Source organism: Salmo salar, chromosome 08 (assembly GCF_965601325.2).
Source record: "Salmo salar chromosome 08, fSalSal1, whole genome shotgun sequence".
Classification (NCBI taxonomy): Eukaryota; Metazoa; Chordata; class Actinopteri; order Salmoniformes; family Salmonidae; genus Salmo; species Salmo salar.
In genome coordinates, this window is record NC_138298.1 from 30,572,501 (window position 1) to 30,587,500 (window position 15,000).

Here is a 15,000-nt window from a genome sequence, read left to right on the forward strand (position 1 = left end):
TGGACATCACGCAGATGTGAAAGCACTATGGGATTTGTGTGTGTGTGTGTGTGTGTGGGTGTGTGGGTGTGTGTGTGTGTGGGTGTGTGGGTGGGTGTGTGGGTGGGTGTGTGTGTGTGTGGGTGGGTGGGTGTGTGGGTGCGTGAATACAGCTAATTTTTCAAATACCAGGAAGATGTACAGCAGGATGAAAAACATGATAATAATAACATGATATTAATAACATGATATTAATAACATGCTAATAATCACATGGTGATAATAACCGGCAGCATGATAATAACATGATATTAATAGAGCATGATATGTAATAACATGATATTAATAACATGATAATAATAACCTCATGATAATAACATGGTAATAATAACATCATGATAACAACATGATCATAATAAAATGATCATGACAACATGGTAATAACAACATGGTAATAATAGCCTTACATTAATAACATGATATTAACAACACGGTAATAATAACCCGATGATAATAACATGATATTAATAACATGATAATAATAACCTCATGATAATAACATGATAATAATAACCTCATGATAATAACATGGTAATAATAACATCATGATAACAACATGATCATAATAAAATGATCATGACAACATGGTAATAACAACATGGTAATAATAGCCTTACATTAATAACATGATATTAACAACACGGTAATAATAACCCGATGATAATAACATGATATTAATAACCCGATATTAATAACCCGATAATAATAACCCGATAATAATAACCCGATGATAATAACATGATAATTATAACATGGTAATATTAACATGGTAATAATGAAATGATAATATTGCCCTGGTCAGAAGTAGTGCATTCCATAGGGCTGAGATCTTTAACTAGATTCAGTCATGATTTCTTCTTCAGGGGACGGTCAGGGGGCCAGAACATAATTACAAATCATTTGTAGACTGCAAACTGACTAAAACATAATCATTTCAAACCTTGCTTGCATTTGTATCCAATCACACGTCTCTCTATTATCCGTGGGAATACTTTGAAACAGAGGTCCAAAATGTAAATAACTTGGAGCAGATTTGCTGGTGTTTTTAAAGTATTGGCGGGCCAAATAACATCTGCTATGGGCCAAATTCGCCTGTGGGGCCGCCAGTTGGGGAACCCGGCCATAGGGAATAAGGTGCCCATTAAGATAGTTTGTGTCTGTGTGTCTCTCTCTCTCTGTGTGTGTGTGTGTGTGTGTGTGTGTGAGAGAGAGAGAGAGAGTGCTGACTCAGCTAAAGTTACCCTCTACCAGGCTCTTAACAGCAGTGAGAGAGCAACAGTTTATATGATTACAGCTATCTATATATCTAGCCCATCCCATCCCATTCCATCCCAGACAGTATTTAATACAGACAGACAGACCAGACCAGACCTGACAGTATTTAATACTGACAGACAGACCAGACCAGGGTTCATCAATGACATATCCATTTACATTCCAGAGATTCATTCCAAATCAATTATTGAATTGACAACAGCCCATAACTTTTTTCAGCACATGAACTGAGTTGTTTGTGTGTGTTGGGGGAGAGGGCTGTGTTCCCTCAGGGCAGGGTCTCTCAGCTTCAACACAGTGATCCGGTGTTTGAGTTAGACTGTGTTTGATGACTGATGAGAACTGTGGTCCAGTAGAAACGTCCATGTTGACACGATCCAAAGAGTTAAATTGTCCTCACGAGAGTGTTTGATTTTCATTATTGTGTGTGTGTGTGTGTGTGTGTGCGCGTGTGTGTGTGTGTGTGTGTGGTGTGTGTGTGTGTGTGTGTGTGTGTGTGTGTGTGTGTGTGTGTGTGTGTGTGTGTGTGTGTGTGTGTGTGTGTGTGTGTGTGTGTGTGTGTGTAGAGTGGTACCCCTTGCTGTTACCCACAACTGCTTTTAGCCCACTCTTAATTAGCAGATGGAGATAGAGAGAGAGAGAGAGAAAGAGAGTGAGAGAGAAAGATGGTGCGAGAGATGGAGTGAGAGATGGAGTAAGAGAGATATATAGAGAGAGAGAGATGGGAATGATAGAGAGAGAGATTTACTTCATCGGCCCAGCATGCGTTGTTTACGACTCCCTTTAATAGCCAGAATGAATTAAACATGGACCCAATGAAGCGGGAATAACTCCCTCCTCCTCTTAGCTACGCACTGTAGCTTACAGATTCACTATACTGCTAACTCTCTCCATGTAGCTAATGTACCAGACAGATAGCATTCTACTTTTCACTGCAGTTGAGCTAACAGTGTGTTGTTGTTGACATCCAGCGTTCATTCTATCCATAGCACAAGATTCTATTTAATATGAGAATTCTACTCAAATCTAACATTCTGTTGTTGTTGACATCCAGCATACATTCTATCCATAGCACAACATTCTATTTAATATGAGAATTCTACTCAAATCTAACATTCTGTTGTTGTTGACATCCAGCATACATTCTATCCATAGCACAACATTCTATTTAATATGAGAATTCTACTCAAATCTAACATTCTGTTGTTGTTGACATCCAGCATACATTCTATCCATAGCACAACATTCTATTTACAATAAGAATTCTACTCAAATCTAACATTCTGTTGTTGTTGCAGCTGGCATGCATTTTATCCATAGCAAAAGTTATATTTACATTGAACATTGTACGTAAACCAAACATTCTGTTGTTGTTGACATCCAGCACGCATTCGAGTGATTCTACCCACCGCACACAATTCTATTTACCGTCAACATTCTACTCACTACTGACATTATTGCCCTTGAACAATCTACTCACTGCTAACATTCCATTTACAGTATACTAATTCCACAAGTCTGGAAGTCCACCAACCAATGCATGAAGAGAACAGAATACAACAGGAGAGGGAACAGAACATGAGAACATCATTTTCCACTGTCTGTATGTAAACACCCTGGATGGATATCCCCTGTACTTAATCCACTTTACAGAGAGGTGCTGTACGGTAAATGGCCATTATCTGCTCATTATCTCCTGTGTGCTGTGGTTTCTCAGAGAATGTGCAGTCATCTAACTGGGGGGGAATCCAATACAGTTTAGAGTAGCTAGACCATCTATACAGTTAATGGTACTTTAGGTGTGCCAGTAAAACCAGTTGAGATGGGAACACGGTCCCACTGAATAGTGGAGGTATGGTCCATGTGACCTGTGCATCCATCACCAAATCTGTCCAAACCCTGGCCCCTGACCAGCTATGTTCCTGTCCATGTTACTGGTAACATTCAGCAGATGTTAAGTTGACGTAAGAGCTAATAATAATGTGGGTGCTTGTATTTCTCCTGTTTCATGCTGTATAAGTATTTACCCTGAGACACTCTCGGAGAGTGGGGGCACGGCCGGTGTTAGCCATTATCAACGGAGCCCCTGGAGCAATTAGGGTTAAGTGCCTTCCCTGTTGACGTTGAGACTGGTGTTTTGTGGGTACTGTTTAATGAAGCTGCCAGTTGAGGACTTGTGAGGCTTCTGTTTCTCAAACTAGACACTCTAATGTACTTGTCCTCTTGCTCAGTTGTGCACCGGGGCCTCCCACATCTCTTCCTATTCTGGTTAGAGACAGTTTGTGCTGTTCTGTGAAGGGAGTAGTACACAGCGTTGTACGAGATCTTCAGTTTCTTGGCAATTTCTCGCATGGAATAGCCTTCATTTCTCAGAACAAGAATAGACTGACGAGTTTCGGAAGAAAGGTCTTTGTTTCTGGCCATTTTGAGCCTGTAATTGAACCCACAAATGCCTATGCTCCAGATACTCAACTAGTCTAAAGAAGGCCAGTTTAATTGCTTCTTTAATTAGCACAAAAGTTTTCAGCTGTGCTAACATAATTACAAAAGGGTTTTCTAATGATCAATTAGCCTTTTAAAATGATAAACTTGGATTAGCTAACACAACGTGCCATTGGAACACAGGAATGATGGTTGCTGATAATGGGACTCTGTAAGTCTATGTAGATGTTCCATAAAAAATCTGGCGTTTCCAGCTACAGTAGTCATTTACAACATTAACAATGTCTACACTGTATTTCTGATCAACTTGATGTTATTTTAATGGGCAAAAAATGTGCTTTTCTTTCAAAAACAAGGACATTTCTAAGTGACCCCAAACTTTGAAAAGTAGTGTATATATGACTCTGCTGTAGCCGAACGGTGCTTTGAGAGGTCCTGTAAATAGTCTATACTGTAGCCTAATGGTGCTTTGAGAGATCCTGTAAATAGTCTATACTGTAGCCTAATGGTGCTTTGAGAAGTCCTGTAAATAGTCTATACTGTAGCCTAATGGTGCTTTGAGAAGTCCTGTAAATAGTCTATACTGTAGCCTAATGGTGCTTTGAGAGATCCTGTAAATAGTCTATACTGTAGCCTAATGGTGCTTTGAGAAGTCCTGTAAATAGTCTATACTGTAGCCTAATGGTGCTTTGAGAGATCCTGTAAATAGTCTATACTGTAGCCTAATGGTGCTTTGAGAGATCCTGTAAATAGTCTATACTGTAGCCTAATGGTGCTTTGAGAGATCCTGTAAATAGTCTATACTGTAGCCTAATGGTGCTTTGAGAGATCCTGTAAATAGTCTATACTGTAGCCTAATGGTGCTTTGAGAAGTCCTGTAAATAGTCTATACTGTAGCCTAATGGTGCTTTGAGAGATCCTGTAGATAGTATATACTGTAGCCTAATGGTGCTTTGAGAAGTCCTGTAAATAGTCTATACTGTAGCCTAATGGTGCTTTGAGAGATCCTGTAAATAGTCTATACTGTAGCCTAATGGTGCTTTGAGAAGTCCTGTAAATAGTCTATACTGTAGCCTAATGGTGCTTTGAGAGATCCTGTAAATAGTCTATACTGTAGCCTAATGGTGCTTTGAGAAGTCCTGTAAATAGTCTATACTGTAGCCTAATGGTGCTTTGAGAGATCCTGTAAATAGTCTATACTGTAGCCTAATGGTGCTTTGAGAAGTCCTGTAAATAGTCTATACTGTAGCCTAATGGTGCTTTGAGAGATCCTGTAAATAGTCTATACTGTAGCCTAATGGTGCTTTGAGAAGTCCTGTAAATAGTCTATACTGTAGCCTAATGGTGCTTTGAGAAGTCCTGTAAATAGTCTATACTGTAGCCTAATGGTGCTTTGAGAGGTCCTGTAAATAGTCTATACTGTAGCCTAATGGTGCTTTGAGAGATCCTGTAAATAGTCTATACTGTAGCCTAATGGTGCTTTGAGAGGTCCTGTAAATAGTCTATACTGTAGCCTAATGGTGCTTTGAGAAGTCCTGTAAATAGTCTATACTGTAGCCTAATGGTGCTTTGAGAAGTCCTGTAAATAGTCTATACTGTAGCCTAATGGTGCTTTGAGAGGTCCTGTAAATAGTCTATACTGTAGCCTAATGGTGCTTTGAGAAGTCCTGTAAATAGTCTATACTGTAGCCTAATGGTGCTTTGAGAGGTCCTGTAAATAGTCTATACTGTAGCCTAATGGTGCTTTGAGAAGTCCTGTAAATAGTCTATACTGTAGCCTAATGGTGCTTTGAGAAGTCCTGTAAATAGTCTATACTGTAGCCTAATGGTGCTTTGAGAGATCCTGTAAATAGTCTATACTGTAGCCTAATGGTGCTTTGAGAAGTCCTGTAAATAGTCTATACTGTAGCCTAATGGTGCTTTGAGAGGTCCTGTAAATAGTCTATACTGTAGCCTAATGGTGCTTTGAGAGATCCTGTAAATAGTCTATACTGTAGCCTAATGGTGAGGAGTCACAGTGACTGGGGATTTACTGCCATGGGGATTCTCACTGCTTGTAACACCACGTGTGCATGTGAGTGAGCTTGAGCGTGTGCATGTGTGTCAGTGGCCCCTTTAGGTCGCTGGTGGTCCTGGGCCATTTCTCATTCAAATGTGACTGGTGATTCCTGAAGGGATTGGATGGTTTTGTAAAATGTGTAGCCTACAATTAGGCTGTAAATTACATTCATAGATACATCATAAATAATGAATCCTACACAACTTTTGTTGGCTACTGAATGTTGTAATTTAGGGTGGTCCGTGATAGTCTACCCAGGAGGAGTAGGACCTCCATTCTACCCCGGTACCGCCATATTCCTCCGTTATTATAGAACACACATACGCCACGCGCACCCCTGTCTCCATCCAGCCCAGCATCACATTCCGCCGTCTCTCCTCCCTCATCTGCCGCTGGGCCAGCCCCCCTACCGAACACCGGATTTTGAGCGCGTGCACCCGGTCGGCTTGCTCGAGCGTCCACACTGGGACACAAATTGAAACCCTTGGGGGAAACCCAGAAATAAGAAGTCCTGCCGCTGTAAAACAGTTGTTGTCGGACATAATGGAGAAACAACAGCGTCGTTTTCTGCCCTGTCCGTCCTTCATAATTTAATCGTTACATCGTTCCGAAGCGGGCAAAGCACGTCCCGTTGTTATACTAGTCTAGGCTACGGACCGACTGATTACTGTTCCCGTGCAAAGTGATACGGACGGATTTGTGTAGGCAGGAGATGATATAACGCACCTTGAAGACGACTAGAACGAGAACGGGTAACTGGAGCCGAGCGAAGAGGAAGCATGAAGTTTGCGGTCGCAGTGTTGTGGCTGTTGTGGTTCTCGGTCGGCGATGCCACTATTGAAGGTAGGCATAAGAGATACGGAATAATCAATGCTACAGAAACTGCAGAGACTAATATACAGCGGGTTGAGTTAATAGTTCTCTATGAATGTATTGTTGTTCTATATAGCCAGCCTGACGTTCAGCCTGCCGCAGGGTCCACTTCCAAATGTCCATGATCAGATAGGCCTATTGATTTGATTTCAAACGGGACACAGAACCGCTAGACAAACCGTCCCATTCTCTCCCACCAATGCAGTGCCAATAAACCGTTCGGTTTATCAGTTAGATCAAGTGAAGGAAATGTAGGCTATACAGCTGCAGAAAATGATTTATTTAACGGGTGGGTGTGTAGCGCCCTCCCCGGGTCGAGTAAAGGACTCGTCCCCCTTGAATACAAAACATAAGACAATATCATTGATTGTTCAATGGGAGTAAACAAACAAACAAATAAACAATTACAAAGGCGGCTACAGCTGTTGCCGATCCTAAGTTAAAAATTAGTCAACCTACTGTTGTGTTGCTTGACTCAAACCATGCGTTACATAAAGCCTGTACTACACTTTGTCTGCATAGTTTATGTCAGGCCCATGTGACAATATAGAGGGCTCGGTTCAGTTCACTTCTCTGTTTAGTCCACTCAGCGTTAGCTGTGAAAGTGTTATCTATCGTTCTTCCATAGTGTAGTAGACTGTGTTACACACGGTAATAGATATATAGAATATGATAGATTGTAACACACAGTAATAGATAGATGGGATATGATATATTGTAACACACAGTAACAGATAGATGGGATATGATATATTGTAACACACAGTAACAGATAGATGGGATATGATAGATTGTAACACACAGTAACAGATAGATGGGATATGATAGATTGTAACACACAGTAACAGATAGATAGAGTATGGTTGAGGGTGTGTGTGTCACTGTGTGTGTCACTGTTTGTGTGCGCTTGTGTGTGCGTGTGTGTGTGTGTCTGTGTGAATCTGCTACCTCCCGAGCCTTTACACCACTCTAATCCGGGAAGTGGAGTCGCTGCATCAACCAGATATAAATCCTCACTGTCAACACAGCCTGTGTGTGTGTGTGTGTGTGTGTGTGTGTGTGTGTGTGTGTGTGTGTGTGTGTGTGTGTGTGTGTGTGTGTGTGTGTGTGTGAATCTGCTACCTCCCGAGCCTTTACACCACTCTAATCCGGGAAGTGGAGTCACTGCATCAACCAGATATAAATCCTCATTGTCAACACAGCCACGTGTGTGTGTGTGTGTGTGTGTGTACCTGTGTGTGTGTCCTTAAGTGTGTGTGTCCATGCGTGTGTGTACCTGTGTGTGTGACCTGTGTGGTACCTGTGTGTACCTGTGTGTGTGTCCATGCGTGTGTGTCCAGCCTGTGTGTACCTGTGTGTGTGTACCTGTGTGTGTGTCCATGTGTGTGTGTGTACCTGTGTGTACCTGTGTGTGTGTCTCCATGTGTGTGTGTACCTGTGTGTACTTGTGTGTGTCCATGTGTGTGTGTGTACCTGTGTATACCTGTGTGTGTGTCCGTGTGTGTGTGTACCTGTGTGTACCTGTGTGTGTGTCCGTGTGTGAGCAGCTGGCCCCCAGTGCTGTTCTAAGATCAGCTTTCTGTGCCAAACACCTGACCTCGAACCACCAGGAGTCAAATAACAATCTGACCCCAGATACAGTATGCTGCTAGGAAACAGCACAACCTGTCTGGCACAATGTGCACACACACACACACACACACACACACACACACACACACACACACACACACACACACACACACACACACACACACACACACACACACACACACACACACACACACCTTGAGGGAGGATGAGAGATGAGGGACAGGGTTAATCTTTTTGAAAAGTGTTACATTCCTCTGGGGTCCTTTCCCCTTTGCATTTTGGGTAAACAACAGTTGAGACGGAGAGTTTGAGTATACCTAGAGGTCAAAGGTTTATATCTGGAGACCGTCTGTGTGTGTGTGTTTTACACCGTAGCAGACTGACCTTTTGTATGCTCACAGTTACAGTCATTGTCCATGGTGCTGAACTCTCCTGTTTTACATTGTAGCAGACCGACCTTTTGTATACTCACAGTGCTGAGGCTATTTCCTCACTTTACAAACCCAGAGATTCTCTTATTAAAGGGGCAGTTCTGACATCCATCTTTGGAATAAATGATTGATATGTACCCATTGATTCTTGAAGAATTCTAATGTTGGAACCCACAATATAAGCTTGTTCTACTCCAATGTTTGTTAACAAAAGGAAATGTATTCTATCTATGATTGTGATGTCATGGACGGTCAGTCTTTGCGTCCATAGCTCTGTTCATGAATATGAGAGTGTTTACATTTTTCCAGCCCATCCCTATCGGTTTGGGCCCATCCAGCATATAGATAATACTCAGACATCAGGTATACATAGTGTTTTCAGTCATAACTATTATCGATCCTGAGCTTTGTCAGTCCCACTCCTCAGCTACCCTCAAACCCTCCCATCTATCTCCGTAGATATTTACAGAACAGGGGCGGGGAAAACACTTTGTTGTTGTTCCAACTGCTGATTTCCCCTTTAAGGACCTCTAGACTCTTTGTAACACTTCTTTCATGTAAATGTTGTATCAGGGTTATTACATGTGTTTGTAGCGGGTGGTGGGATTCTATTCATGTTACTTGTATGTCCTCCGTAATGGTTAAAGGTTAGGGTTTGGGGGGGGGAAGAGAGCTGATCCTATGTTTGTTGTAGGAGTAACTTTTTACCTAGTCAGAGCTTAATTCTAACTTAAGTTCAACACTGCAATGGCCCACCTGGGTGATACATGGCTGCCGTTTTGTGTCCACAATGTCCCACATCAGCAGTTTCACTGCATAAGGTGACAAAACCCATTCACCTAATTGCAACTGGGAGAAGATGAGTTTTGCAATGAGCCTCGGTGTGGAAGGGTTCATGACTTCTCACACTGACATGTAGCAGTGTTTCTAACTGTTCACTTCTCCAGCGCATTGATCGCCTCCAAAATGACACCCTATTCCCTGTATCGCCCCATAAGGCTCTGTTCAAAGTAGTGTACTATGTAGGGAATAGGGTGGCATAAGGCTCTGTTCAAAGTAGTGTACTATGTAGGGAATAGGGTGGCATAAGGCTCTGTTCAGAGTAGTGTACTATGTAGGGAATAGGGTGGCATAAATAAGGCTCTGTTCAGAGTAGTGTACTATGTAGGGAATAGGGTGGCATAAATAAGGCTCTGTTCAGAGTAGTGTACTATGTAGGGAATAGGGTGGCATAAATAAGGCTCTGTTCAGAGTAGTGTACTATGTAGGGAATAGGGTGGCATAAATAAGGCTCTGTTCAGAGTAGTGTACTATGTAGGGAATAGGGTGGCATAAGGCTCTGTTCAAAGTAGTGTACTATGTAGGGAATAGGGTGCCAATATGGGGCGCAAACATTGTTTCCATCTCCCCTCTCGGTGGTAGGGACCGTCATGGCTCTATTGTGAGCGGATGGTGCCAGGGTCATGCGGCCGTACCAATTATACCCCCCCCCCCCCAACACAAACACACACAAAGTCTCAGTCAAACAAAGTCTAGCCGGTAAGAGACTGTAGATTCAACATCGGATTTCACATCTAGACGTTGATATATGATGCAATGCAAAGCAATAACAGTCAGGTATTCAAGAACACACACACACACATATACACACACACACACTCACATGCACGCACTCACACGTCACACACACACACACACACACACACACACACACACACACACACACACACACACACACACACACACACACACACACACACACACACACACACAGACACACACACACACACACACACACACACACCGTGAGGTAGAAGCTCCAGAATAAGCTGGACTGTAGCTTTACTGATTCCCATCTCCTAATACAGAGACAAGACAACCTCCAGACTATTCCCAACAGAGGACTTTACTGATTCCCATCTCCTATTACAGAGACAAGACAACCTCCAGACTATTACCAACAGAGGACTTTACTGATTCCCACCTCCTATTACAGAGACAAGACAACCTCCAGACTATTCCCAACAGAGGACTTTACTGATTCCCATCTCCTATTACAGAGACAAGACAACCTCCAGACTATTCCCAACAGAGGACTTTACTGATTCCCATCTCCTATTACAGAGACAAGACAACCTCCAGACTATTCCCAACAGAGGACTTTATTGACCTATCACAGATGGGAATGGTCTAAAACAGAATAGAAACATGGAATGAAGGTATGATAAATACAATTACTGCAACAAACATGTAAAGGATATAATATTGGAAGAAGACAATAGAAATAGGTAGTAGCAATAACAGAGGACTGTAGAAATACACTGCCACAGTGAATGGCAGGCTATTACATAGTAACAGGCAATAACAGAGGACTGTAGAAATACACTGCCACAGTGAATGGTAGGCTATTACATAGTAACAGGCAATAGCAGAGGACTGTAGAAATACACTGCCACAGTGAATGGTAGGCTATTACATAGTAACAGGCAATAACAGAGGACTGTAGAAATACACTGCCACAGTGAATGGTAGGCTATTACATAGTAACAGGTAATAACAGAGGACTGTAGAAATACACTGCCACAGTGAATGGCAGGCTATTACATAGTAACAGGCAATAACAGAGGACTGTATGAAACGGATAACAAATAGATCATCGAAAATACTGGCTAGTTATTACTGACAGTAATATAAGTAATAACACAATAGTAACAATATGGAGAAACTAAGCAACACCAGCTATTAGCACACAATGCTACAATAACACCAGCTATACTAGCACACAATGCTACAATAACACCAGCTATACTGGCACACAATGCTACAATAACACCAGCTATACTAGCACACAATGCTATAATAACACCAGCTATACTAGCACACAATGCTACAATAACACCAGCTATACTAGCACACAATGCTACAATAACACCAGCTATACTAGCACACAATGCTACAATAAGACCAGCTATACTAGCACACAATTTTTTTAATTGAACCTTTATTTAACTAGGCAAGTCAGTTAAGAACAAATTATTATTTACAATGACGGCCTAGGAACAGTGGGATAACTGCCTTGTTTGGGGGCAGCATGACAGATTTTTACCTTGTCAGCTCGGGAATTCGATCTAGCAACCTTTCGGTTACTGGCCCAATGCTCTAACCACTAGGCTACTTGCCGCCCAATGCTACAATAACACCAGCTATTAGAACACAATGCTACAATAGGAACAGCTATACTAGCACACAATGCTACAATAACACCAGCTATACTTGTCACGTCCTGACCAGTATAAGGGGTTATTTGTTATTATAGTTTGGTCAGGACGTGGCAGGGGGTGTTTGTTTCATGTGGTTTGGGCTATGTATTTAGGTAGAGGGGTATTTGTTTTATATGGTTCGGGGTGTGTGTGTGTATGTAGAGGGGTGTTGGATTTATGTGTTCCGGGGTTTTTGGTTTATGTTCTTGTTTTGTATTCTAGGGTTTCTATGTTGTGTATTTCTTTGTTGGCCTGGTGTGGCTCTCAATCAGGAACAGCTGTACATCGTTGTTTCTGATTGAGTGTCATACTTAGGGAGCCTGTTTTCCACCTGTCCCTTTGTGGGAGATTGTTTTTGCACTGCTGTGTATAGCCTGCGAAACTGTCGTACTGTCGTTCTTTGTTTATTGTTTTTTCGTGTTCACCTATAAATAAAATAATGATGAGCACGCAACCCGCTGCGCCTTGGTCTCTAACCTACAACACCCGTGACAGAATCTCCCACCACAAATGGACCAAGCAGCGGAGTAAGGAGCACGAGGAAGAAGGATGGACATGGGCGGAGATGAGGATGAGCATTTCCAGTGCTATGGAGGGGTTAAGAGAGCCCGAGAGGCAGCCACAATCATTTTTTTTGGGGGGGGGGCACACGGGTAGTTTGGCTGGGCGAGGATTAAGCCCCAAGCCAAATCCCCGTGCTTTTTTTAGGCAACATATGACTGGACAGGTCCCGTGCTTAGGGGTAATGCATACTGTGGCGAGGCCAAGTATTTTCAGGCCGGTGTGCACAGTGCCAGCACCCCGCATTTGCCAGGGGGAAGTGGGCGCTCAGCCAGTACGGGCGGTGCCAGTCCTGCGCTCGAGACCGCCAGTGCGCCTCTACGGTCCAGTGTATCCCGCTCCTCGCACTAGCCATGAAGTACGTGTCTCCAGTCTGATACCTCCAGTACCAGCCCCACGCACCAGGCTTCCAGTGCATCAGCCCAGTCCAGTATGTCCTGTTCCCGCTCCTCGCACTAGCCTTGAGGTGCGTGTCCCCAGTCTGGTACCTCCACTACCAGCCCCACGCATTAGGCTTCCAGTGCGTCAGCCCAGTACCTCGTCCAGAGTGTCCGGCAACAGTATCTCGTCCAGAGTGTCCGGCAACAGTATCTCGTCCAGAGTGTCCGGCAACAGTACCTCGTCCAGAGTGTCCGGCAACAGTACCTCGTCCAGAGTGTCCGGCAACAGTACCTCGTCCAGAGTGTCCGGCAACAGTACCTCGTCCAGAGTGTCCGGCAACACTACCTCGTCCAGAGTGTCCGGCAACACTACCTCGTCCAGAGTGTCCGGCAACAGTACCTCGTCCAGAGTGTCCGGCAACAGTACCTCGTCCAGAGTGTCCGGCAACAGTACCTCGTCCAGAGTGTCCGGCAACAGTACCTCGTCCAGAGTGTCCGGTAACAGTGTCTAGTCCGGCACCGAGTGAGACGGCCTACAGTCAGGCACCGAGTGAGACGGCCTACGGTCCGGCACCGAGTGAGACGGCCTACAGTCCGGCACCGAGTGAGACGGCCTACAGTCAGGCACCGAGTGAGACGGCCTACAGTCCGGCACCGAGTGAGACGGCCTACTGTCCGGCACCGAGTGAGACGGCCTACAGTCCGGCACCGAGTGAGACGGCCTACTGTCCGGCACCGAGTGAGACGGCCCACAGTCCGGCACCGAGTGAGACGGCCTACTGTCCGGCACCGAGTGAGACTGCCTACAGTCCGGAACCGAGTGAGTCGGCCTACAGTCCGGCACCGAGTGAGACGGCCCACAGTCCGGAACCGAGTGAGTCGGCCTACAGTCCAGAGCTCCTAGAGCACAGTCCAGGGTCTTCAGTGACTGGCCTCAGGCAGAGGTATGCAGTGGGGGTGGTTTGGTCCGGTAGGGGATTAAGGCCTGAGCCTAAGCCACCTCCACTGTAGGAGGTTTGGGGAGGGAGGGTGTAGCACAGGAGCCGTCGGTGACGGCAGCCACCCTCCCTTCCCTCCCTTTAGATTTGGGATTTATTTTTGGGGGGTCATTTTTGGTTATTTGTGTGAGGTGCATCCAGGGTCTGCACCTTTGGGGGGGGGGGGTACTGTCATGTCCTGACCAGTAATAGGGGTTATTTGTTATTATAGTTTGGTCAGGACGTGGCAGGGGGTGTTTGTTTCATGTGGTTTGGGCTATGTATTTAGGTAGAGGGGTATTTGTTTTATATGGTTCGGGGTGTGTGTGTGTATGTAGAGGGGTGTTGGATTTATGTGTTCCGGGGTTTTTGGTTTATGTTCTTGTTTTGTATTCTAGGGTTTCTATGTTGTGTATTTCCTTGTTGGCCTGGTGTGGCTCTCAATCAGGAACAGCTGTACATCGTTGTTTCTGATTGAGTGTCATACTTAGGGAGCCTGTTTTCCACCTGTCCCTTTGTGGGAGATTGTTTTTGCACTGCTGTGTATAGCCTGCGAAACTGTCGTACTGTCGTTCTTTGTTTATTGTTTTTTCGTGTTCACCTATAAATAAAATAATGATGAGCACGCAACCCGCTGCGCCTTGGTCTCTAACCTACGACACCCGTGACAATACTAGCACACAATGCTACAATAACACCAGCTATACTAGCACACAATGCTACAATAACAACAGCTATACTGGCACATAATGCTACAATAACACCAGCTATACTAGCACACAATGCAACAATAACACCAGCTATACTGGCACACAATGCTACAATAACACCAGCTATACTAGCACACAATGCTACAATAACACCAGCTATACTGGCACACAATGCTACAATAACACCAGCTATACTAGCACACAATGCTACAATAACACCAGCTATACTAGCACACAATGCTACAATAACAACAGCTATACTGGCACATAATGCTACAATAACACCAGCTATACTAGCACACAATGCTACAATAACAACAGCTATACTGGCACATAATGCTACAATAACACCAGCTATACTAGCACACAATGCTACAATAACAACAGCTATACTGGCACA

At 43.9% G+C, this 15,000-nt stretch overlaps 1 protein-coding gene across 1 annotated transcript in view; it reads left to right on the plus strand.

Moving 5' to 3' along the window:
* The first annotated feature begins 6,015 nt into the window (after positions 1-6,015).
* The window catches only part of LOC106592107 (neuronal acetylcholine receptor subunit non-alpha-3), a 35,407-nt gene continuing 26,422 nt past the window's right edge, over positions 6,016-15,000 (plus strand). The window contains exon 1 of the mRNA XM_082978580.1: positions 6,016-6,658. Coding sequence (XP_082834706.1) covers positions 6,595-6,658 — 64 coding nt within the window. The 5' untranslated portion in view covers positions 6,016-6,594. The remainder of the gene's footprint in view (positions 6,659-15,000) is intronic.